The sequence below is a fragment of the Desarmillaria tabescens genome (assembly GCF_030435595.1).
Source record: "Desarmillaria tabescens strain CCBAS 213 chromosome Unknown EV420scaffold_8, whole genome shotgun sequence".
NCBI classification, from domain to species: domain Eukaryota; kingdom Fungi; phylum Basidiomycota; class Agaricomycetes; order Agaricales; family Physalacriaceae; genus Desarmillaria; species Desarmillaria tabescens.
In genome coordinates, this window is record NW_026848307.1 from 641459 (window position 1) to 661834 (window position 20376).

At 47.6% G+C, this 20376-nt stretch overlaps 6 protein-coding genes across 6 annotated transcripts; 1 reads left to right on the plus strand and 5 right to left on the minus strand.

Moving 5' to 3' along the window:
* Window positions 1-207: 207 nt before the first annotated feature.
* Window positions 208-1070, minus strand: EV420DRAFT_1265217 (uncharacterized protein; the record flags this gene model as incomplete). Its single annotated transcript, XM_060467258.1, has 3 exons — window positions 208-479; window positions 533-889; window positions 944-1070. 3 exons carry the CDS (start codon window positions 1068-1070, stop codon window positions 208-210), a joined length of 756 nt encoding a protein of 251 aa, XP_060334511.1.
* A 2413-nt stretch (window positions 1071-3483) lies between these two features.
* On the minus strand, window positions 3484-6538 carry EV420DRAFT_1152125 (glucan endo-1,6-beta-glucosidase). The gene is made up of 18 exons (XM_060466102.1): window positions 6093-6538; window positions 5892-6045; window positions 5796-5830; window positions 5623-5746; window positions 5458-5568; window positions 5312-5410; window positions 4953-5251; window positions 4848-4898; window positions 4783-4795; window positions 4710-4727; window positions 4635-4660; window positions 4571-4587; window positions 4507-4514; window positions 4299-4454; window positions 4057-4236; window positions 3931-4001; window positions 3836-3881; window positions 3484-3774 (listed from the first exon to the last, which is right to left on the minus strand). The coding sequence occupies exons 1-18, from the start codon at window positions 6159-6161 to the stop codon at window positions 3635-3637; spliced, it is 1617 nt and encodes a 538-aa protein (XP_060334512.1). The 5' UTR covers window positions 6162-6538; the 3' UTR covers window positions 3484-3634.
* Window positions 6539-6613: 75 nt separating this feature from the next.
* EV420DRAFT_1745584 (adaptin N terminal region-domain-containing protein) lies at window positions 6614-9524 on the minus strand. The gene is made up of 10 exons (XM_060480140.1): window positions 9358-9524; window positions 8920-9308; window positions 8578-8859; window positions 8235-8527; window positions 8017-8182; window positions 7765-7956; window positions 7533-7709; window positions 7227-7405; window positions 7088-7162; window positions 6614-7059 (listed from the first exon to the last, which is right to left on the minus strand). The coding sequence occupies exons 1-10, from the start codon at window positions 9479-9481 to the stop codon at window positions 6690-6692; spliced, it is 2247 nt and encodes a 748-aa protein (XP_060334513.1). The 5' UTR covers window positions 9482-9524; the 3' UTR covers window positions 6614-6689.
* Window positions 9525-10607: 1083 nt separating this feature from the next.
* Window positions 10608-12452, plus strand: EV420DRAFT_1732172 (uncharacterized protein; the record flags this gene model as incomplete). The annotated part of the gene is made up of 14 exons (XM_060479935.1): window positions 10608-10648; window positions 10707-10719; window positions 10773-10827; window positions 10884-10934; window positions 10983-11129; window positions 11182-11264; window positions 11319-11363; window positions 11414-11470; window positions 11532-11591; window positions 11654-11669; window positions 11719-11806; window positions 11857-11877; window positions 11931-12198; window positions 12257-12452. The coding sequence occupies 14 exons, from the start codon at window positions 10608-10610 to the stop codon at window positions 12317-12319; spliced, it is 1008 nt and encodes a 335-aa protein (XP_060334514.1). The 3' UTR covers window positions 12320-12452.
* Window positions 12453-14649: 2197 nt separating this feature from the next.
* EV420DRAFT_1522484 (uncharacterized protein) lies at window positions 14650-16444 on the minus strand. The gene is made up of 10 exons (XM_060472257.1): window positions 16335-16444; window positions 16153-16280; window positions 16052-16105; window positions 15848-15994; window positions 15671-15798; window positions 15564-15620; window positions 15453-15512; window positions 15237-15397; window positions 15165-15185; window positions 14650-15112 (listed from the first exon to the last, which is right to left on the minus strand). The coding sequence occupies exons 2-10, from the start codon at window positions 16193-16195 to the stop codon at window positions 14836-14838; spliced, it is 948 nt and encodes a 315-aa protein (XP_060334515.1). The 5' UTR covers window positions 16196-16280; window positions 16335-16444; the 3' UTR covers window positions 14650-14835.
* Window positions 16445-17185: 741 nt separating this feature from the next.
* EV420DRAFT_1152216 (GMC oxidoreductase-domain-containing protein) lies at window positions 17186-20376 on the minus strand. Its single transcript, XM_060466103.1, has 18 exons — window positions 20244-20376; window positions 19958-20194; window positions 19791-19909; window positions 19542-19736; window positions 19482-19492; window positions 19388-19424; window positions 19254-19330; window positions 18975-19201; window positions 18839-18925; window positions 18736-18784; window positions 18546-18683; window positions 18433-18493; window positions 18296-18381; window positions 18014-18240; window positions 17941-17960; window positions 17795-17885; window positions 17708-17739; window positions 17186-17650 (listed from the first exon to the last, which is right to left on the minus strand). Exons 1-18 carry the CDS (start codon window positions 20290-20292, stop codon window positions 17570-17572), a joined length of 1824 nt encoding a protein of 607 aa, XP_060334516.1. The 5' UTR covers window positions 20293-20376; the 3' UTR covers window positions 17186-17569.

The window sequence follows — 20376 nt, forward strand, 5'->3', positions numbered from 1 at the left end:
TTGGTCTCGATATCTGACCAAATACATTGCCACGTCGACCGAGTCGCTACCATGTAGGTGACGGGGACGTGAGGGAAGAAAGTCCGGACCACGCTCTCGTCGAATAAGACGCTATGAGCCATCTCTTTAATCTTTGGTGACATCGGGGGGGTATACCTATCAACGTATTTCATGAGAAAGCGGGGAGAAACTTGTGGAATGAAATGCTTACATATGTATCTCGGACCTCACTGAGGCACCTTCGTTGTAATACCTGGCCCACTGCCCCGATGTCCAAGAAGTACACGATCGTCGATCTGTTCGTTTACGAAAGTCCATATTGTAAATGGTCGGGCAACTGGGGTGGTCATAATAACCAGTGACCCATTGGCAAAAGTTCCCATACAATTCTTCAGCGGTCTTGTATTCGGGGTCAGTCCAGGGATCATACGGCTTTGCGTCGTCTGGAACCTCTATACCGATTGATACGAGTGGTGGATCTACATGAAACTGGCTCAGACCGCAGATTGACTGACCTACAAAAAAAACTCACCATATAAGATAAGGTCTTTCACGTAGAGCTCTAGCATATCATACTGGGCACAGGACAGAAGATCAGCATCGGCAAACAAAGCCATAGCGGTTGTGGTGCCCATGGACCACCCCATGATGGCGAATCCTCCCAGGTGGCGGTCGGGACTGATTTTGGGTACGGCTTCCTTCTCAATGAATAGCAGAAGGAATTCTACCATTTGAATAGCAAGGCGATCCAGGAATGTCTTTTCTCCATTATGCAGCTCTTGGAGTTCGCCATCGGAGTATCCAGTAGAACCAGGATAGTCTCGACGGTTCCAGACAACGGTGCGTAGGTTAGATTTATGGGCGAGCGCATGAAGCTTCTCAAATGTGTCTGCGAGGACGACATGATCAGTCGGTCATCGACAGACGCAACGATACAACTCACCGCCTGTAAAAGCGCTGCCATGCAATATAACAACGGTAGTGTAATCACTAGAGCCAGGGGGAGCTCCACTGTCAGTAAAGAAAATGTTGACATTGTTAGAAAGTGTGTAGGTGCACGATGAGACCATGATGGAGGAGAAATGGAAAAGTAGCCACGGAAATGCCTCTTTTATCGTTGACGACGATGCCCCCACTTTGGGATTAGAACGCTCTTTTGACAGGTTCGATAGCAACCGGAAATGCCCCTGATGCGTACTATATTACGCCGCTGTGACTTTCCTCAACACGATCTCGGCGACCGTTTGACTTTAGACATTTGGTTGTTCGTTACTGGGAAAAAGTCGAAAATCACGGCATTAGGACGACCAGAGAGAACGTTTAAGGAAAGTAAGGGCTCACTGAGAAGGGTAAGGCATGGGAAACTGGCGTATACGGGTGCCTCGAGAACAGTGCTACTGGGCATTAGGGAAATGAAAGAATCTTTTTTCCAGGGGTTCAGACACGCCAAGTCCTTTCCGATATAGTGAACCACAAAATTCGCATCCGGCATTCGTTCGAACAATTAATACGGCCTGTTCAACAAATTATTTACGAGAAAATCCACGATACTTAGTCAAGTCTTGAAGTTTGAACAGTAGTAAGGCCCGGTGCCAACGGTTGACGTCGACACTGAAGCCAATGGCGGTCTGTGCCTGTGCCGGGCCGACAATTTGTGCCGAGTTTGACAGGTGCGGCTTCTGCGGCGGTGAATACCGCTTTTCCTCACTGAGTTTGAGCCCTCAATAGCTTCCTCGGTGGCCTTCAGCTGGGAAGCGTCTGGCTGCGTTTCTATGCCTCATATGAAACCCCATGGAGTTTGTGGAGCAATGAGATGTAGCCGAACTTTTGAGGATCAGTATCCTCGTGGATCAAGCTGAACTTTCGGGTGCTTCTAGCTTGTTTGATCTTTCTTCGATGCTAGGCGCTGGCAGACTCTAAAGCTTCAAGCCCAATGAATCGGAAATCTACTGCTATTACTCGCCTCCATTAACTTACCTTTAGTCTGAACTGGGGAGATTCTAGGGAGTTCTACTTGCTGGGCAGTCATTTCCTTCTTAGCGAAACATCTTTCGGTTACCAGGATTCCCAAATTCGACGAATCCCTGGCAGCGGAAACCCATCAGGCTGTTAGGACCCTTGGACAAGCTTCATGACCCTAGCCAATGAGTCATTACCCAACGGCAGCTAGCAACGACCTGCTTTCACACTTATCTCTTTGGCTATGTATCCGCTCTGGGACCGTCAATCCGTCGCACGGTACGTCTCGGTCAGCTTCAAGTTCCCTTCACGATGATTAGAAAGAACTCGTGCCCAGGCTTACTTTTGGGGGTCACAATTTCTGGGGGACTCACGTCGCTAGCGATTACTTTCCGAACAGTTGTGCCACTGTTGCGATTGATGTTCGTACGACCAGCGCAAGATTTGAATCATCCTTCCACATCTGCTCTAAATTTCTTGGCGAATGCGCAGTCAAAGATCGCCCATGATCAATAATTTTCTTCCATCGTAGTCTCCTTCATCCCGAATTTGCTGGAAAATCAGGCTGCTTCAACGGTCATCACTGGTCCGAGTCTATACATCCAAGGCTTCGACTGCTAAAAGCTGCTTTTCCTTCCAAACACAGGCAAGATCGATATACCTTTGTCTCCTACGAATGCTGGATTGTTCATGTTTCAACAAGGTTTTACCATACGCCACCTCCTTCCTTCCGTCATAATGACTGTAGGTGGATGGTCACGGTACTGACAGTGTTCCAGAGAAGCACGTCGCCACAACCTCGTTGATGACGAGCAACTGATAGCAGTACTACAGAGCGGGTGACTGTCTCCGGGTTGTCTCCTGTATCCATTCCTGTCGTCGTTCCAATGTATCCGGCCCATCGCCGCAGTCTGTTCTGCTATATAGACGACGCTATGCTTTTTTGGCAGGAGCTGCCGCCTCAATTCCTGTGTGCCCCGAACAAAAACCGCTAGAGTATGTTGTGCTCGCCGAGCCCAGTAAAGGGCAAGCCTGCAGTGAGCAGATACTAGCCACCGCAAAAAGTCAGAACAGTCACTAGGACACAGAACCACGGCCAGCCGCAGAGCCACGTTATTTAGCTCTACGTTTGAGGGGATAAAAGTATTATCTACGCCCAGCGTCCCCCAGTTGGCCCTGCCGTGTAATACCCCCTGCCTGCCCATCAGCCACACTACAAGTCTGTTACTATCCTACACATCACTCACTGACGCACCAGAGGAAACTCAATCCGCGAACGAAGGGAGTATGACACCTGTACTTCCATCGCGCCTCAGTAGGTAGTTTACTTATGGTGGTTAACAATCACAGAATCGAAAAGACCCCAGTAAAGGACCTTAGAGCTCACATATTCTCGGAGCCTCTAACTGACCTTAGTCAGAGAGGGGACGGTCTGCATGGAGATCCTACCTCAGTAGCCTTAGGTTGATTGTAAGCTCGGCATACTTATAGTCTAGTCGTACATTATGTACGCCCTTACCCTCTAGGCCTCTGTTTGGCATGACGTTCATCGTGTATTATATGAATCATGCTATTAGACGTATACTTAGATGTCATCCCGTGTCGTGAACAAGAATACAGTAGTCATAACGTGAACGAAATAAATATTCAGGTATATGGGCCCTCTCATCATTCTTCAACTGATCCCGAACCGACCCACGAACTTGTGAAGCCAACCATAAAGGGCAAAAGTCTGCTGCTTCAAGGGCTGAGTCTCCGCAAAGATTTCGAAGGGTTCTTCCGTAGCCGTGCCATTTAGCGACGACGTAGCCGGGGCTGCAAGAGAGATCGTGAGCAAAGGTGGCCTCTAAAGGCTAAAACTTGCGAAAACACTCACCATACCACCAGAGCGTGGTGACACCAACGGGGAAAGTGTATGTAGCCTATGATAATATCGGTATTCGGTACTTACAGGATAAATTGTCAACCTACCTGCATACCCCTGAATTCGATGGTCGTCTGCACGGGCGTTGGGTTCCAAGAACCATTGGGTGTGTCATCCCCTAAGTGCATTAGAACTGTCAGTTTGTCGATCATTCGATAGCATCCACCACCCACAGTTTAGTACAACCAAAGAGTACCTTAGCCAGTCAGACGAAGACACTCTTCCTGTGACATATGCTCCCACACGGAGAGCCCAGCTTAAGCTGCCGCCCACCGTGACCGCCACTCGCTTTCCAAATGGCCCACCCGTGTCCTTCGGAATGATTGCCTTGGATGCCTGGGCCATGACATAGACTAATATATTTGCCGTCTTCAGTATATTCGGGGCCGAAGGGCAGAAGCAAAGATGTGCTTACATTCTTGGTTCAGGCTGTACGTTCCGTCACTGTTGACCTGAACAATTGCCCGACAACCGCCCCCGCAGCTGTTAGTTCCGGGGTACAGAGGATCGCCGTTTCCATCCAGAGCCAGGTTCCACATGAGGGCCGAATGGGAGTTGTGCTCTATCGATCCTGTACATTTATGGTGTCAGGAGCAGGTGAGAGAAGTAGCTCGCTAAATTACCTATGAAGCTGCAGAAGAGAACAATGATCAGCATCTTCGATGACGTTAGACCGCGATTACTTACATGTTGTCCATATACCACTGCACGTCGGTGAGCATCGGTAACTTCCCAAGAAACAAGGACTGACCTTGATATCAGACCACCAGTCACTTCCTGGAATTGATAATGAGGGAATGTGGTAAAACAATCAGAACACACTTACCAATGGTTCCGGTGCACTCTGGAGGTGCATATATTATGAATATATTTACTTCGCAGAGACGACTCTTACTCACCGGTGAAGTATATCTGAATACCCAATTCAGCGTAAAGAATCCACATATAACAAATTAGGACGGACCTCTTTGGTGGGGTACGCGGTGTGGAATGTATCTTGGTCAGCGACATCACCCTAAGTACATGTAAGCTCTCGGTCTTAAAGATAGAGTAAATTATAAAAAGATACCGAATAGCAGTGGAAAGATACTCCTGCGAACGAGTCTCCTGCTGCCTGCATGAGTTGAATGGGGTAAGCGCCAGCATCGCCCCAGTTGTGTTCATATCCGATGAGCTTGACAGAGGAGAAACCATTATTGTTCATCAAGGTCCTCAATGCTGTACCGATCTGAGCTTCTACAGAGACAGGCATGGTACAGGTTGGGTAGGTTGGGTTGCTGTTCTCCGGCTCGTTCTGGATAGAGATGGCGTACAATGGAATACCGTTATTTTTGAATCCTTGGAGGCATTTGAGAAGATAGTTCGCATCTGGAATATGGAAGGTTATTAAGATATATGCGTGCGAGTGCTTTCGATATAATGACTTACAGTAGGTGACATACTGGGATTGGAGGGATCCGCCGTTCATTGATCCAGAGCTCTTCATCCATCCTGGTGGGGACCATGGCAAAACATGCACCTTGATGACTGTTTTCTGTCACGCCTGGTAGGTTCCCAAGGGCAACGAGACGTACTGTTGTTTATAGAGTAGATGTCCTTGAGAACCGAGAAAAGGTAGGATGGTGCATCGTTGATGTTGAAAGCGTTGAAAGACGTGTCTCCATTGGTGTCATCAAAGCTGTACGCTAAGTAGAGTCAATAAAGCCTGCATATATGCGCATATAACGCGGCCAACGCACGTCCAGCTGAGAAATCCGACGCGCCAAGAGGAACTCTTATATAGTTTAGCCCAGCAGCGTTCGCTCCATCCGTCGGATTGAAGAGGTAGTTCAATAATGTCCAGTAGTTGTTGGAATTTGTCGACTAGGGGAAGCTGAGTTCGTCGTCGCTGTAAGAGAATGGTGAGATGTACCTTTAGGTTGTTCAAAACCAAAGCGGCGGAGTCGGCTGCAAATAGTATTTCATCAGGGTTGTACGTAACGATGACGAGCATTGCTATGCTACTCACTGAGCGAACCTCCAAATCCCCACACTGACTGGTAAGTCGACGTGTCGTCCACGCTGATATCGGCGCTCCCAATAGTACCAGGCGAGACGAAATTAATAGGAGATGATGGGGCGAGCGAAGTGAATAATTTGGAGCGGTCCCAGGTTGTTTGCCACTACGAACAGCATAAATCCCAGGAAATTCGTAGTCGTGTCGACTCACAATGTCCCATATCTGCTGAGAAGCGACCGTGGTGACAAGAAGCAAGGGTATCGTGAAGAATCGACGCATGTCGGTTTAAAATATGAAAGGAAGGCCGAGCAAATAAATGCCGTCTGGTGGTATACAAATACAAAGTTGAGCTGGTAGGAGGAACCTAGGAGAAGCTCCATTGATAAATGTTTCTTATATATATGCACCGTGTACAAGCATACGGCTCATCTAAAGAGAGTTCCGATGAGAAGCAACCTGCTGCAATCCGCACTCTTCCCCGAATATCAGACGCTGATCGTGTGCAACCACGGCTCACGCGACGTGGAATGCAATAAAGCGTCTATCAAAAGCAGTCAAATTGTCCCCTACAATAAGTATCTATTAAGTAGGCATCAAAGCAGAGTCCACGAGTCTGCACTCTACGTCCAAGTAACTCACGAGAGCAGAGAGCATATCAGGCCTCGTCATGTGTTTAATCGGATATACCGTTCTCGCAGAAAACTCAGTTACGACGGACATGCGCAGCTGAGAAAAAAGCCCCGTCCAATATTCACTGAACCACACAAAAACACGTCGAAAGCAAATCTAAATAGCGACCATGCCGCATTAGAACAGCCCGAGCAGATCGTCCTGTGGTTGACTCTGCTGCTGCTGCGGTTGCTGAGACGGTGACGGGGCAGATGGTGCCATCATCGGTGGTGATGATCCGAAGGCTCCCAGGCCATCTCCACCTCCAAGCGAGAGACCTCCCAATCCAAACGCATTTTGAGGCGTTCCAGCAGATGCTAGCGGGGCATTGGATCCGCTTCCGAAAATAGACACAAGGTCATCTAATGGGTTGCTTGATGTGCCTGCCAAAAGACTCGCCGCTGCCGGCGTCTGTGAGAGCACCTGCGTTGCAGCCAAGCCAGACGGCTGACCATCCGTCGCGGGCACATCGTCGAAATCGCTGTTAAAATGCTTAAGCCCGCCCCCCCTGAAAGACAGCTAAGTCGACTACTTACAGCAAGTTCTCGGCTTGTTGTCCAGCTGCCACAGTCTGCAGAGCTTTCTGTGTAGAGAACCGATCGTCGGACACGCTGCAATGGACAGAAACGCAGTCAGTCGTTGGATGGAAATAACTCATAGGCCTATATCACTCACTCGACACCTTTCCTCTGGACCGAGTCGGCTCCGACTCTACCCCTACCAACAAACGTCTCTTCAGGTTTATGGTACACACTGGCGAGGCTTGACACCTCTCCCAGCAGCTCTTCCAAAAGTGCTGGTGCAACCGTAGTCCTCGGTATTGAAATAGGAGGTCGTGGGGTCAAAACAACGGCCTGCGATCAGTTGATTAGCGCCTCATTGCTAGCATGAGGAGCGAAAAGAGGAGGAGCAGGGGTCGCTCTTGAGACATGGAGAAATCGCAATTCCGGTACAACATCATCGCGTGAAATCTTTGCTTACCTTGGCAGCGCCTGGATCAGTCGATAGTAACCTCCAATAGATATACGCGCGATCTCGCACATCCGGAGAATCACAGTCTTTGGTTGCCGTATTCAATACACGCTGTACGATTCCTTGTGACGAGTCTGGTTTCTTCAGGAAGAGCTTCACGACTGCGGTCAGAGTTTGTAATTGGACCTAGCAGGGTGTCAGAGAAGCTATAAAGACACCGCTTGGGAAAGCGAAAACCCACAGGGTAAGATTCCTCAGTAAACGTGTCCACAAATATGCCTAGCAGTTCGTCTGCATTGTCGATCTTGTTAGCATATTCCCCTATGATCCAAATCAAAGACGCCTTGGCTTCTGGCTCATCTAACTCATCGAGATTCGCGCAGAGTGTCGGGATAATGCCTTCATACGTCGATGGATATTTCCGGAAGATGTCCTGTGGAAAAACGTAATCAGATGATCCAAGTTTAGCACCAATATGAAGTGGCCTCAATACCTTCATGACCACAACAGCCTCTTGCACCACATAACTGACGCGTGTTCCAATCAGTTCGAGTAGCACATTCACACACCGTTCTGCTGCAGCATCTATCTTGACGGCCGTCTGTCCGATTGCTTTTATGCTCTTGCGAACAAAGTCTACGTCAACCTCAGATGAATACCTATGCGAAATGAAGGTTCAGTTAAATGCGATAGATGAAGATGTCGACATACTCTTTCAGTTCGCTTAAAAGCGCATCGACATTATTCTCGCCTGCTAACCGTACCATGATCTCCAATTTCTCAACCTTGACATACAAGGGATCATTATATTTGCAGAAAAACACCCGCATTTCATTTTGTAGAATATCCGGCCGCTTTTGAAGAAGGAGATTAATGTTTCGAAGTGCAACCCACTGCACCTCTGGTGGAGAGGAGAGAAGTGTCACTAGCGGAGGTGCCATTTTGCGGACCAGCTGTTTGATGAGGTCCTCTCGTCGGACGCCACGCATATGAATCATGATCACCTATAGTTATATGAGAAAACGTATAATAGGCTAGCAACAGAGGCATCTACCTTCACGGCAGCCAGTACGACAGCCCCGTTGACGTGTTGAAACTGCGGAACGACACGTTCACATATATGCTCGCTTTCTTTCTCGTCCTGAGCCTCATATCGAGCCAATGCGTTCAAAATTGCCACCCGACCCCATTCAGAACATTCATTCAAGGCAATCAAGAGTTTGCTGAGAATAGATGCAGATATTATGAAGATCCCTGGATCGGACGAAGAAGTTGAAGGTTGCGCAGAAGCAGCTATATGGATGTCTGTCAATGCGGCAACGGTATTGGCTACGACCTATAAGGTTAGTCAGGACAAGCATACAAGGAGAAGGAGAAGAGAGCAAAGCAGACGCACCATTGGATTACTGTCAGCTATCATCTCATGCAGCTGTTCCAAAAACCCGTTCTCAATCACCAATTCCGGCTTCAGATCATACAGCTTTGCAACACACAGCGCAGCCGTTTTGCGTACGTATGGGTTCTCATCGCGTAAACATTTCTGAAGAGGGTCGCAGAGGTAATCGATGATCTTCTCTGCCCGTAGAACACCCATGGTACGGATGGCGAGTGCACGGACCAGAGGATTTGGATCATCGGTGTCCTTGACGAAGGTGTTCACTGCGAGAATAACGAGCTCTGGCTGCGTTTTTGCGTAGTTCATGAGATAGAGATAGACGAGCTTCTTCTGCTCAAGGTCGTCGGTCTGCATGTTCTTGAGGACGTCAGGGAACAAGCCACTGACGTCTACGAAATCATTTAGCTCAATGAAATTTATGTAGCAGATTGCACGCACCCTTGCCGACCGTCATGGACGCTATTGTTCTCTTGATGGCATCCTTGCGTTTCTCCCTGTATTCACTGTTGAGGTCGACGCTGAGCTCGTAGTTCTCGCCTTTCCGAGGAGCCCTGAAGCTCATGAAGATCAGATATTGGTGGTGGTCGGTGGAGGAAGACGGCGATGTCACAGCCGTGCCACGCGATCATCACTTCACCAACCACCACCACCACCACCATTGCGACGACTAATCGACAGTGAACTGGCAACAATTCCGCCTTTGTGGTACTACTGATAGCAACGAACTGTCTACTGTATTGCAACCCCTGATACCTGCGAAAGGCGAGCGGTTAGTAACTACTGAGGGCCTTCCTCGCTATCTACTCTCTTTCATGACACTGAAGCGATATTTTCCACCTATTCATCAGTCGTACGGATGGAATGACTGGATCGCAACTGAGTTAGAGGAAGGGTAGTACATGTCCGTCGGTCACGCGAAATCAACAATATTCATTCGTCCTTTTATCCGTTCCTCGTGGAAAAGAGCTGCAATTTCTGGAGCAAGCTGCGCGAACAGAATTTTGTCATTTGCGATGACCTTTCATCAGGCCTGTGTCGTCTTTTGTTTCGAAAGCGAAACTATCAGTGTCCTCCGGCTCGGACATGCTCAGGGACGAACTCGGTCGTGGGGTCTACGCGCCTTCACTCATCCCCAGCGCCGGTGAGGCCAAAATCTGTCAACATGAGCGCTGATTTTTGTCCATTGGCGTGCTGTATGCCTCTTTTTGGACCATACACTGTTTCCGGGGCACCCTAACCAGCGTGTTTGAAGAGCCGCCATTCAACCAGGGACATCAATTCTGCCAGCTAATGAAAGACTCCATAGTACCTTCCGCTAGTGGCGTCGACCTTCGGTACAGGTTCATCAATATTCGCGACGTGAAAGTCCTTTCAGATCAGACAAACCTTGCTTACCCTTCCAACTAGTATAAGGACATTTCAGCTTTCTCAAGGCATGATTCTTTCGCAGCGCTAGCTGTAAGCACTCGACCCTCTGAACTGAATGAGATACGATTGACGTATACAGCGTTTACCGTTTTCGAAGGCTACGAGTGCCAAACGTGCGCTCGGAGATATGACCGCTAGTTTGATGGCGCCTTCTCATGGTGACAATCATATATTTCTGATACAGGGATTTATTAAAGCCTTCTTCCTTCGAACTCGACCACCGCCATCTCGGATTCCCTCCTTCTTTTTTCACGACCGTCATGGCTCCCGTTGAGGTTCCGGGAGTCAACGTTCCTCTGCTGTGAGTTGGACTCTTCATTTTCTTCCGGTTGATCGGACATACTCAAGGGTGGAAAAAGGACTGGGCCCCTTGTGCGTCGGATTCAATTATACAAGCGTAGTGCCCGGACGAAATCTCTTTACAGGCATTGGCATACATGTGGGAGTACGGCCTCTATGGAGTCCTCCTCGTTCAGCTGTGTAAGGACACTCGCTACGCTAAAAAACTGTTCTGATGAGAAGGTTCCTTCACGCAGATATTTACCATATTACTTTCCGGAAGGACAAGATCGGCTTCAAGATTTTCGGTGCGCCTGTTCTTGTCACTCCTTCACGCCCTCTCAAACGGACTTAAGTGTGGTCACTGTTCCTTCTCGAGACAGTCTTCACCATCTGCACAACCATTGCCGCCTGGCACACATTTGGAACTGGTTGGGGAGACCCCGACACTCTCACGACAATTGATGTCTCATGGGCACCCCTCCCTGCACTGAACGGTTTCAGTGAGTGGTCGTGCCTGCCCTTCTAGCCGATTTTTACCTTTGCGATTAACAGTCGGAGCAATGGTCCAGAGTTTCTATGTCTATCGAATATGGACGTTAACTAAAAGCGCTTGGCTTGCGCTCACCATTGAAGCGGTAGGTCTTCGGCTATTTTCATCTACTTAGGTACCGGACAGTGATTTCCGATAGGTTGCTCTTATGCAATGTACATTGGCCTTTTATTACGGGATAGCTGTAAGTCCACGTGCTCAACCCATAGGTACGGTTAACCGACGTGTACGCAGCTGTCTGTAAGAGGGCGAAGGATTAGCGAATCGTATGCGTTGACGCCTAGTGTCAGCGTACGCGTCAACATTTGTGTCACCCTTCTTATCCGCAGTTCTAATCCCCCCGTCGTTACAGGCATGGTTATCTGGCAGCGCTGCATGCGACATTCTGATTACAGCTTCTATTGTCACCATAGTGTGTTCGATTTCAGAGGAAACCCACCATATGATTAATGTTCCTTGATTTTAGCTTTACAGATCAAGACCAAAAGCAGTATTTTCGCATACAACGAACACTGTTACTCGACTCATACGCTACATAGTCGAAACCGGCCTGTTAACCTCTGTGGTAGCTTTGTGTGAGCTTATACTGTGGTTAACCAATCGACAGTACAACTTCCATTTCATCGGGTACGTTCTCTACCCATCAGCGATAAATGACAACGTAATCATGACTCTAGATTCCTTATTCTCGGCAAACTGTGAGGGTCTTTTTCGTTGCTCAACAAAGCATCGTGCTAACCAAAATACTAAGATATTCGAACACTCTTCTAGCAACACTCAATTCGCGTGCCCTCATGTTTAGTGGACGTCAACATGACTACGAGCATCAAAGCACGTTTATAGCCACGACCCCTCATAATATCACGACCTATTGGGACGAGTCGGAACCTCCAGAAACCGATTCGAGTTCAGTATACCGACACCAACCCGGCCCTTCAATATTGCAACCTTTACAAGATCTCAAGATCAGCCCCGTAGGATCTGCAGACAATCTTGACGCCAAGCCGGTTGTCGTTTCAGTACGTGTTATAAATTTTTCTATTGTAACAGATTCTGACTGCTGGCCTCCTCGTACAGAATTTGTCAGATCACTCCGAGCAGCCAAGTGCTGCAAGCACAAGTGCTGGAGCATTTCACTGAATGAACTCGCCCTATTTATTTGTCACGGTGTTCAAGTTTTGGGGTTAACGACCCATTTTGTATTACCGCAAATTTAAGAGAACTGGACATGTACTGTATCCATAATGCAATGACGTACGACGTTTATACTTTTGCTTATTTTATCAAGAGTAAGGTGATGGAATGTGTGTACTTGCACAGCGTTAAGTTCATACCCTTGGTATCTCACCCTCATCGAGTTTGACCGCTACGAATGGAAGGTGTGCCTCTATATCGTGCCCCACATCTGAGCTTGACTTGATAGGAAATGAGGTCCGTCCATGGATCGGTGGTTGACCTGGTTCCCGTCGCAAATTTGACCAAGGTGATGATGGCGTCGTGTTTCCTAGAGACCTCTGAGGCCAACAAGGCTACTACAATCAATGGTTTCAAAATGCAGAAACTTTGACCCGCCCATACCCGGCACTGTATTCAATCTGTCCGTATAGGCGTCACTACCGACGGACCGCGTCGCGTAACGCTACCCCTCCCAATACAAATATCGAAGAGACAAAAAACCCTTACTAAACAGTCACCGGCCGCTCAGAACTAAAGTGGCTTTGACATTGGACTCAAAAATCATATATTAAGTACAAGGCTCTGACGACGTTCACGGAGGCAAGAATATATCCATCGGATCCTGTCGAGACTCAACCGTAAGTACAACGCGACCACCGCGACCATCTTCATCTTTACACAAATGCCGGTATTGACTGAAGACGCTCTACTTCCACAAGACGATCTTGATAAGGAGGTTCTGTAGTATCGGCGATCGATTATGGACTGCAATAGGTGACAATACTACGTATCCCCGGAGTAATATCGTCTACCCTGTGGGATATGAATAAAGACGTCGATCGATTGTCGGGTGAGTCCGACTCGTCAGTGTGAAGACCCTTGGAAAGTGATAAAGTCTGGTGGACAATTCGAATAAACCACTCGGAAAGCAGCCGAAGTCACGACGCACCATTGTGCTACGACGTTCCGTGGAGCTGGAACTGATGAAGTAAGGAGCGATTATTGGTTACTGAGTCCGTCATCACACGTACTTCGCGAGACTCGGACTTGCTAAAAGACTGTCAACTCGGAAATCAGCGTGTCCTATGATAGGAACAGTAGCGCTAAGCGGACAGTTTTTCAAAAAGAGTTCGGATATCTTCCGTGTTCGACCTGAATCATAGAGGTACGGTCAGGGGACTATCTTTATACAGAAGAATGGAAGTAACCCTTCATCACCACCATCATCATCACCGCACGGCCCACCCGGGGTATAACGATACGTAAGGAGACGAAAACATTGCGAAGACTGTCTGAGGTTTGGTTGTTAGCGTGTACAGCCAGTGCCCGGAAATTTGCTTCCATAAAAAAAAGAAAGGAAAGCAAGCGAACTATTCGCTCCGTCCCTTACAAATTCGGGTTTTCCCAGTTCCCAATGAACATGGGTGGTTCTTAATTTCCACCCCGTCATCGCTCAGGCCGTAGCGAACAGACCTTGAAGCTATGGCTTTCAATTGCCGGGACCGGAATGGACAATAATAGACCGTGTCAAACTTGATACAAGTACGATTCATTAGAGCCCAGATGACAGTGAGCTTTAGAACAGATTCAACAAATTTACTCGTGGAATCCCTTGTACTAGGCCAATGTGAAGACGCAGAGTGATGCCTGGTACCATTATACATTCCCTATAGTGGGCTTATTAGTCTACCTTTAGCCTTACAGCTCTACGAGTTCAGGGAGAACATTTGACACGCATAATTGCATATGGCAAGCTTGCTTTCTGCAGACACCGGTCAAATTTCACCTAAGCCAAGAAATATGTCATACCACTGAAGTGGATACCTTACGACAGTTTACTGGTACTCGGACCATCCACGTATGCAATTAAAGAACCAAGTAACTTGAACTAGCCAGGATCAGGGATGCCTGGGAAGATGGAAGGCATTACCGTAGTTTCAACAAGACTAGTAAGAACAAGAAGTCAAGTCGTATAGGTCTATAGATTCCATAAGGAGATCGGATAAGAGTCTTGCAAGCCCGGCGACTAGGATAGAAAAAGTGTGTTAGACCAGGAAAGGCGACTGCGTGCTCTGCGTGACCTTGACATCGCGCTCACGTGCATACACGATAGGGGCCGTGTTCTCCCGCCCTAGAAGCTTGGCCTTAGTCATATCTCCACCAACACATATTGCGTGTAATTTACCATAATATGAGGATTTTCCCTCGCTGTCGCGTTGTATTACATGTGTCCGTCTTGTCTTCGTCACAGTTATTGAATCCGAGGCAAGTTCGACTCAAGTTGGTAACAACGAGTAACGGATACCTATTTCAACTTCATTCGCCTTGTGTTACACAAGTTGTGGCATAAAAAATAAATAACTTAAAACTGGGGTGCGTTATGGCTCGTTACAGGTGATGTTCATAATACTTTGGTCCGCCGTTACCGTCAATGCCCAGACTTATGGCATTTTCACCTCTCTTGAAATCCTTTTCAGATGTCAGCCCGCCATCGCATGTGAATTCTCTCTAAATCTCACCGATACAACGATCATCTCATGAGAGTCGCCATCCTCGTGGACTTCTGTGGTTCGTGTTACGTGTACGGTCTGTGACCGTAATGCTCCAAGTGGTGCTGTAATTTTCGGTCCAGCCTCGTCCCAGAAAGAACTCGAAGGGTGCGGTATCGATCCTGACGAGGTGATGAGAGCGCCATTTTGAATGGTACCGAAAACAAGCGCTCTTGAATTCAAAGTTGCGACGAGGGCATTAGAATACCTGTTAAGTTAAACACTCATCGGGGTATAAATAACAAGGGAAAAAAACACACAGCTTTCCTAGGACGAGAAATCTGCAAAATTCGTTGGTCAGACACGGCACACGCTGATGATCTCTGACGTACCCGATGAAATGGACGTAATACCTGGGCTGGACTAACCAAAGGACCAACTCTACTACAGCAGCCATGGAAGTCAGTAATCCCGTCTCAACTGTGAAACGGATAATTTTCGTGACTGCATTTGTCGTCTGACTAAAGGTCGATTGGCTATTTGCTTGCCATAGCTATTACAGTCCATGTCAGATACGTAATCCAGCGAACGCATTATTTTACACGTACAACATAGACGATCACAGAAGTGATCAGTACATCACAAACTGCACTCCCGGCTAGCCATGTCTACGTTGAAAGTGAGCGTCGAACAAAACAATGGGTCAGAGCGAGACGTACGCTAACCACAGGTGTTAACCCAACGAGCTTGGTGACACTCAGACCTTGTACAGATACCTGTCGAAAGGATTCGGACTCAGAGAGGCTAAAAACGAAAGAAATCTTACCGCTATTCCGTAATAATAGGCAAGCACGCATTGCGCAACAGCAACAATTTCGATCAAGATACAGATCCATACGTTTTTCGTAAGGTTGAAAATTCTCCAAACATAAAATGTTTGAACCATGGCAGAAACTGTTGCGAAGTTTAGAAGGACATGATTTCACGATAAATAGCCGCATACTAGTGCCATTGAGTGCAGGAAGTGGTTCCCAGGACCAGTCGATATACGAGAGCGAATCCACGTCTCCCCATCCATCAGCATATTGATCCCAAGCCGCGATAGTTGAAAAAATGGTAAAAATGACCTCGAGAAGGTATATGAACCACACTAGTAATGTGCGGCTAGTGAGGACTCCAAAAAACAAGTTCAAAATTTGGCGCTCACCATATAATCTCATTCTCCACGTGTCTTTGTGGTTAAAATGGATATGATAAATATCTGTTCGGAAATGAGAAAAAAACCCAATGAAAAAAGCGTACACGCACACATCTGAACGGTGAGAATGCCAAAAAGGCCGTATCCCCACATGTAACCAAGTATCTGGGCAATATGCACAATCGGTTAACGGACTGAGACATGTTGGCAGCACGAGTTGCACACCAATGGGCCAGTGCTGGTTCGGCGAAGGATCATCAGCGTAGTACAAGGAAGCTTCGACAAAACTTACACGAGAGGTACGTTAACACCAGGGACGGATATAGGAGCCATGGATATAGGCGGGGTGATTTGTGAGGGGCGAAAAAGAGGACGGGTACGCTGTCCCTTCCTAGTGTCGATCTGGCACTTTTAAGCAACGGACCTTGTGGTGAGCTTTCTCACCCACTTGTGCGTCCTTCGGTCAGTTCTACTGATAACGAGGTAGCGCATCAGATGTTGATGACACGATCATTTTGTCGAGAGGTTTCATAGCTCAGACATCAAAGGCCAGTATGAAGCAGCGCGCAGAAATACAAAGGCAAGTTCTATGAGTCATTGGAAGTGATTTCAAACAAATTGCTTCACAATGATATCGGGTCGGGCGGCGTATCCAGCAAGTATGTCAAAAGCCTAAGGGCAGCTAAGTGTAGTCCTTGCACTTCATTGATCGCCATAAGGGTCATCGCGGTGAACACCATCACCGCCTGATGCCTAAGCTCTAGAATAGTATCGGAATGTGGGCTGATGCCGCGATCCCAAATGAAAATGCTCAGGGCAAGGTAGTGTATGAGTCCAGAGCAGATATTCGGCGCCCATGGCAGGGAAAGGCTTGGGGCTTTGGTATCATGAAATCTATCCCAGTGGAGCATCCCCAGTAGAAGGTCTCGTTCTTTTCGCTGAGAAATCCAACTCTGTTCCCCTGGAAGTCGTGTTATTTGCCAGCACTCGAAAATGAAGTTTCAGACCTGATTTTTCAAGTCCATTTTGATGGATAAGAAACACATGGCGAATTTCAAAATGCTTCGGCAACTTTTGAGCCCAGCTCAGCTCCGGACTCGGCTATATATGTATCGGGATCCAGTTGATGATTGTACACCAGAGCGAATGCGTAAGCATGCCATTCCTCCCGAGAATTCTGAAGCTATCTGAGGCTTAGAATGACCTCTCAAAACTGGAATTGTAGTACTTGATTTCCTGGTAGGGAATTCGGATTTCTGGCCATGGTAGATCGTCAAATTTCAATGATCGCCAATTTGATCATCACTGATTAACTACTAACATCCACGCCTTCAAGTACTGTGAAACTGCCACTGAAACACAGTGAAAATACTCATTTGTTGCCTACTCAGAACTAGTCACATATGTAATCGCGATCGTATGGTAAAATCGAAATTCAAGTATGTTGATTCATAAACTTACGTTTAGTACTATCATATCCACAAGAGTAGAAATGCTTAGATTTAGGTTCAACCATTGAGCTGAAAGCTAGACTCCTTCAATTCCGAGTTCCTTCGCAATGATAAGGGTGGCTTTCTCGCCAATCGCAAGTGTAGCCGAGTACGTATTCTGTGGGAGATGAATCTAATCAGGCTGCATACGGTTAGTGATACTGACAAAACCTACGCAGTTGACGTTTGAGGGCGCAATCGAAAGATCTACAAATGACAAATGAGTGCGATGATCAAGCGAAGAGCAAGTATATATACGAACCAGCAAGCTTCAGCCCCGTGACGCCATAGACATTGAGATTTGCATCGACAACACCGCCTCCTTCTCTCGGTTTCATAGGACAAGTGCCCAACTAGTTAGATCAAGCATCAGGACTGGGGATATCTGGGGCGGCAGGCTAAACTTACGGAGTGCCACGTTGTACCAACTACATAAACGTCATAGATATGAGAACACAAAATTCAAACGAAGCAAACTGACCAAAATTCCTGATGTTAGCATCGATCGCATCGTCGTCTGTCTTGGAATAGACTATCTTTGGTGCATCCAACGGAACTGGGCCGTCTTCAGCAAGCGCGACTCCTGCCGGACTGCCTGCATCGAACTGGGGATGTGCAGGTGCAAAGGCGCCACGATACACAGGCATCCGGCGAAGGATTTCACGGCCTCTCTTGTAGCCCCAACGAAGAACAGCGACATCAGCAGGGCTACAGAAGTGCGCTTTCAGGGGGAAAAAACCAGATAGCAACATACACAACGCACTGAGATAAGAACCCGCAGTCGAAGTCGGGGGGAGCATAGATATCATCAGAAACGATGTGCAAATGTCCACGGGAAACGGGATACCCCTACAAGACTAAGTTAATATTTGAGTATGAATGGCATGACTGTCGACATACAAGAGAAACCCCGGAGCAGAAGTAGCTGATTGGCGGCAACGCAGACTGATCTGCGGGAAGTCTACAGTACTTTTGTGAAAGAGCCATGGAAGAAAAGATACACAGGAACCTACCCAGCTAATGCACTCATCCAGAAAAGTGGCTTGTCAGGTTTGTCTGCATAGTCCTTCTTCCAGACCTCTTCGAAATCTGGTCCCAGCTCGTCTACTTCATGCTCAAGGGGGCGGAACTTAATGGATGCGTCCACTCCACTAAGAAACATGATTAACATGGAAGCTTAAGCATGCAAGAAGGGAAGTATACTTTGCTCCCAATAAACCAGAACCATCACCATCCCACTGGGCCATATTTTCTAACAAGGAATGAGAACTGCCGGAAGGATGGATGATAAAGCGAGATTTACTGCCCCAGGTCCCTGTATCCCCTCGGAAAAGGCTGTCATAAGTTGCAGCATTGGGGTCCACAAGGTACGGAGTGACGAGGAAAGGGTGATCTGTTTCAGATTTAAGAAAAGAAATCAGTGAGATAAGAAATACTCTCACCGTCATAGTCTTTCCCGACACCAGGAAGATCAACAAGCTGTTTGACTCCAGCTTTTTCCAATACGGAGGCGGCACCAATGCCGGATCGTTCAAGAACTAACGGAGAGCCCATAGCACCCGCGGAAAGGACTATCAAACGACTGGCGAGCACTGTGTGCACGGACTGTTCCGCATCAGGATAAACCTGCTTGTCAAAAATATACTCGACGCCGATGGCCTTTGTGCCCCTGAAAATCCCGTTAATTAAGCATCGTGCTGGTTTTGCTTGTCAGCACTTACTCAAACAGGATACGCTTAACCCTGGTTCCATCACAAAGCGTAACATTCTTGCTGTCTTGATTGTAGAGATAGTGAGTCTCGACAATATCAACATCAGGAAGGATTCGAAATATCAAGATAGAAGCATATCATACCGCTGTGTCAGACCGGCGACCTTTACTTGAGGCAAACCTGAACGAGTAAAAGTCTTAGAGTCCAATAACTCGGACATAATTCGTATACTCATACTTGGGCATTCTCTGTGAAATATTAGCGTGTCGTGCGAGCAATGGAGAAAGTTCTCCTTACAAAAAAGCAGTTGAGAGATTCAGGGTCGAGATTGTTGCCCTCTTCAGATCGAGGTCTGTCCTTCTCGTACTGAGGGCCTAATTCAAGGAATTGTTTGCAAATCTCCATCATGGACGGATTTCCACCGAAAGACACCTTGATCGGCCCCGACGAGCCGTGGGTTTTCCTGGTCGGATCAACCTCATATGTTTCGGCCTATTTTACGATGAATAAGAAAGGATGAAACGATAACTAATGTCGACACCTTACTTTCTGCAACAACGGAATCAAATCCTTGGAACCCCAGCCAGGGTTGCTGTATTCAGTCTCCCAGGCGTCGAAGTCAGAAGCAGCGGGACGGTTATACAGTACAAAGTTGACCGATGCACCTAGCTGAAATCCGCTTCAGTTCCTCGAGTAAAACACGCTGTGCTTACCACCGCCGACACATCGAGCAGAGGGAACAACCAAACTCCGACCAGCCATGTGTTCACTGGCCTTGGACTCATAGAATTGCATGGTCTTGCTGTCGGGAGCCAAGTGAGTTATGTAGCGACCGGGCTGTATGTGTTCGATTTTGTCCTTGGTGGTCGGTCCCGCCTCGAGGATGAGGATCTTGAGGTTGGGATCAGCTTTCGTCAGACGTCCGGCAACCATACAGGCCGTCGTTCCCCCTACACATCGTTAGAGGCTGAGGCGAACGAACGTTGAATAAAGACACACCTCCAGCGAAAATAACATCGTAAATAGATTCGATCGTGTGTGGAGCCATGGTGCAGCGATTTGGTGGGTTGCGCTTTGAGGGTGAGATCAAATAAATCCCTTGAAAAAAGCTAGATCATGAAGCCAGGCGATG

Excerpts from the sequence above, each read along its gene's own strand:
- EV420DRAFT_1152125 (XM_060466102.1), bottom strand. The coding sequence starts at position 6,161 with ATGCGTCGATTCTTCACGATACCCTTGCTTCTTGTCACCACGGTCGCT. Across the intron at positions 5,831-5,891 it reads GGGATTTGGAGGTTCGCTCA|CCGACTCCGCCGCTTTGGTT; the intron begins GTGAGTAGCATA and ends TACTATTTGCAG. Across the intron at positions 5,747-5,795 it reads TGGTTTTGAACAACCTAAAG|TCGACAAATTCCAACAACTA; the intron begins GTACATCTCACC and ends AGCTTCCCCTAG.
- EV420DRAFT_1745584 (XM_060480140.1), bottom strand. The coding sequence starts at position 9,481 with ATGAGCTTCAGGGCTCCTCGGAAAGGCGAGAACTACGAGCTCAGCGTC. Across the intron at positions 8,860-8,919 it reads TAGCTGACAGTAATCCAATG|GTCGTAGCCAATACCGTTGC; the intron begins GTGCGTCTGCTT and ends CTAACCTTATAG. Across the intron at positions 7,060-7,087 it reads CAACAAGCCGAGAACTTGCT|GGGGGGCGGGCTTAAGCATT; the intron begins GTAAGTAGTCGA and ends GCTGTCTTTCAG.
- EV420DRAFT_1522484 (XM_060472257.1), bottom strand. The coding sequence starts at position 16,195 with ATGTGGGGATACGGCCTTTTTGGCATTCTCACCGTTCAGATGT. Across the intron at positions 15,799-15,847 it reads TCCTGCACTCAATGGCACTA|TTTCTGCCATGGTTCAAACA; the intron begins GTATGCGGCTAT and ends ACTTCGCAACAG. Across the intron at positions 15,513-15,563 it reads GGTTAACACCTGTGGTTAGC|ACATGGCTAGCCGGGAGTGC; the intron begins GTACGTCTCGCT and ends CTTTCAACGTAG.
- EV420DRAFT_1152216 (XM_060466103.1), bottom strand. The coding sequence starts at position 20,292 with ATGGCTCCACACACGATCGAATCTATTTACGATGTTATTTTCGCTGGA. Across the intron at positions 18,382-18,432 it reads TCTGCTCCGGGGTTTCTCTT|GGGTATCCCGTTTCCCGTGG; the intron begins GTATGTCGACAG and ends TTAGTCTTGTAG. Across the intron at positions 17,651-17,707 it reads CGCCCTCAAACGTCAACTGC|AATACGTACTCGGCTACACT; the intron begins GTAGGTTTTGTC and ends CATCTCCCACAG.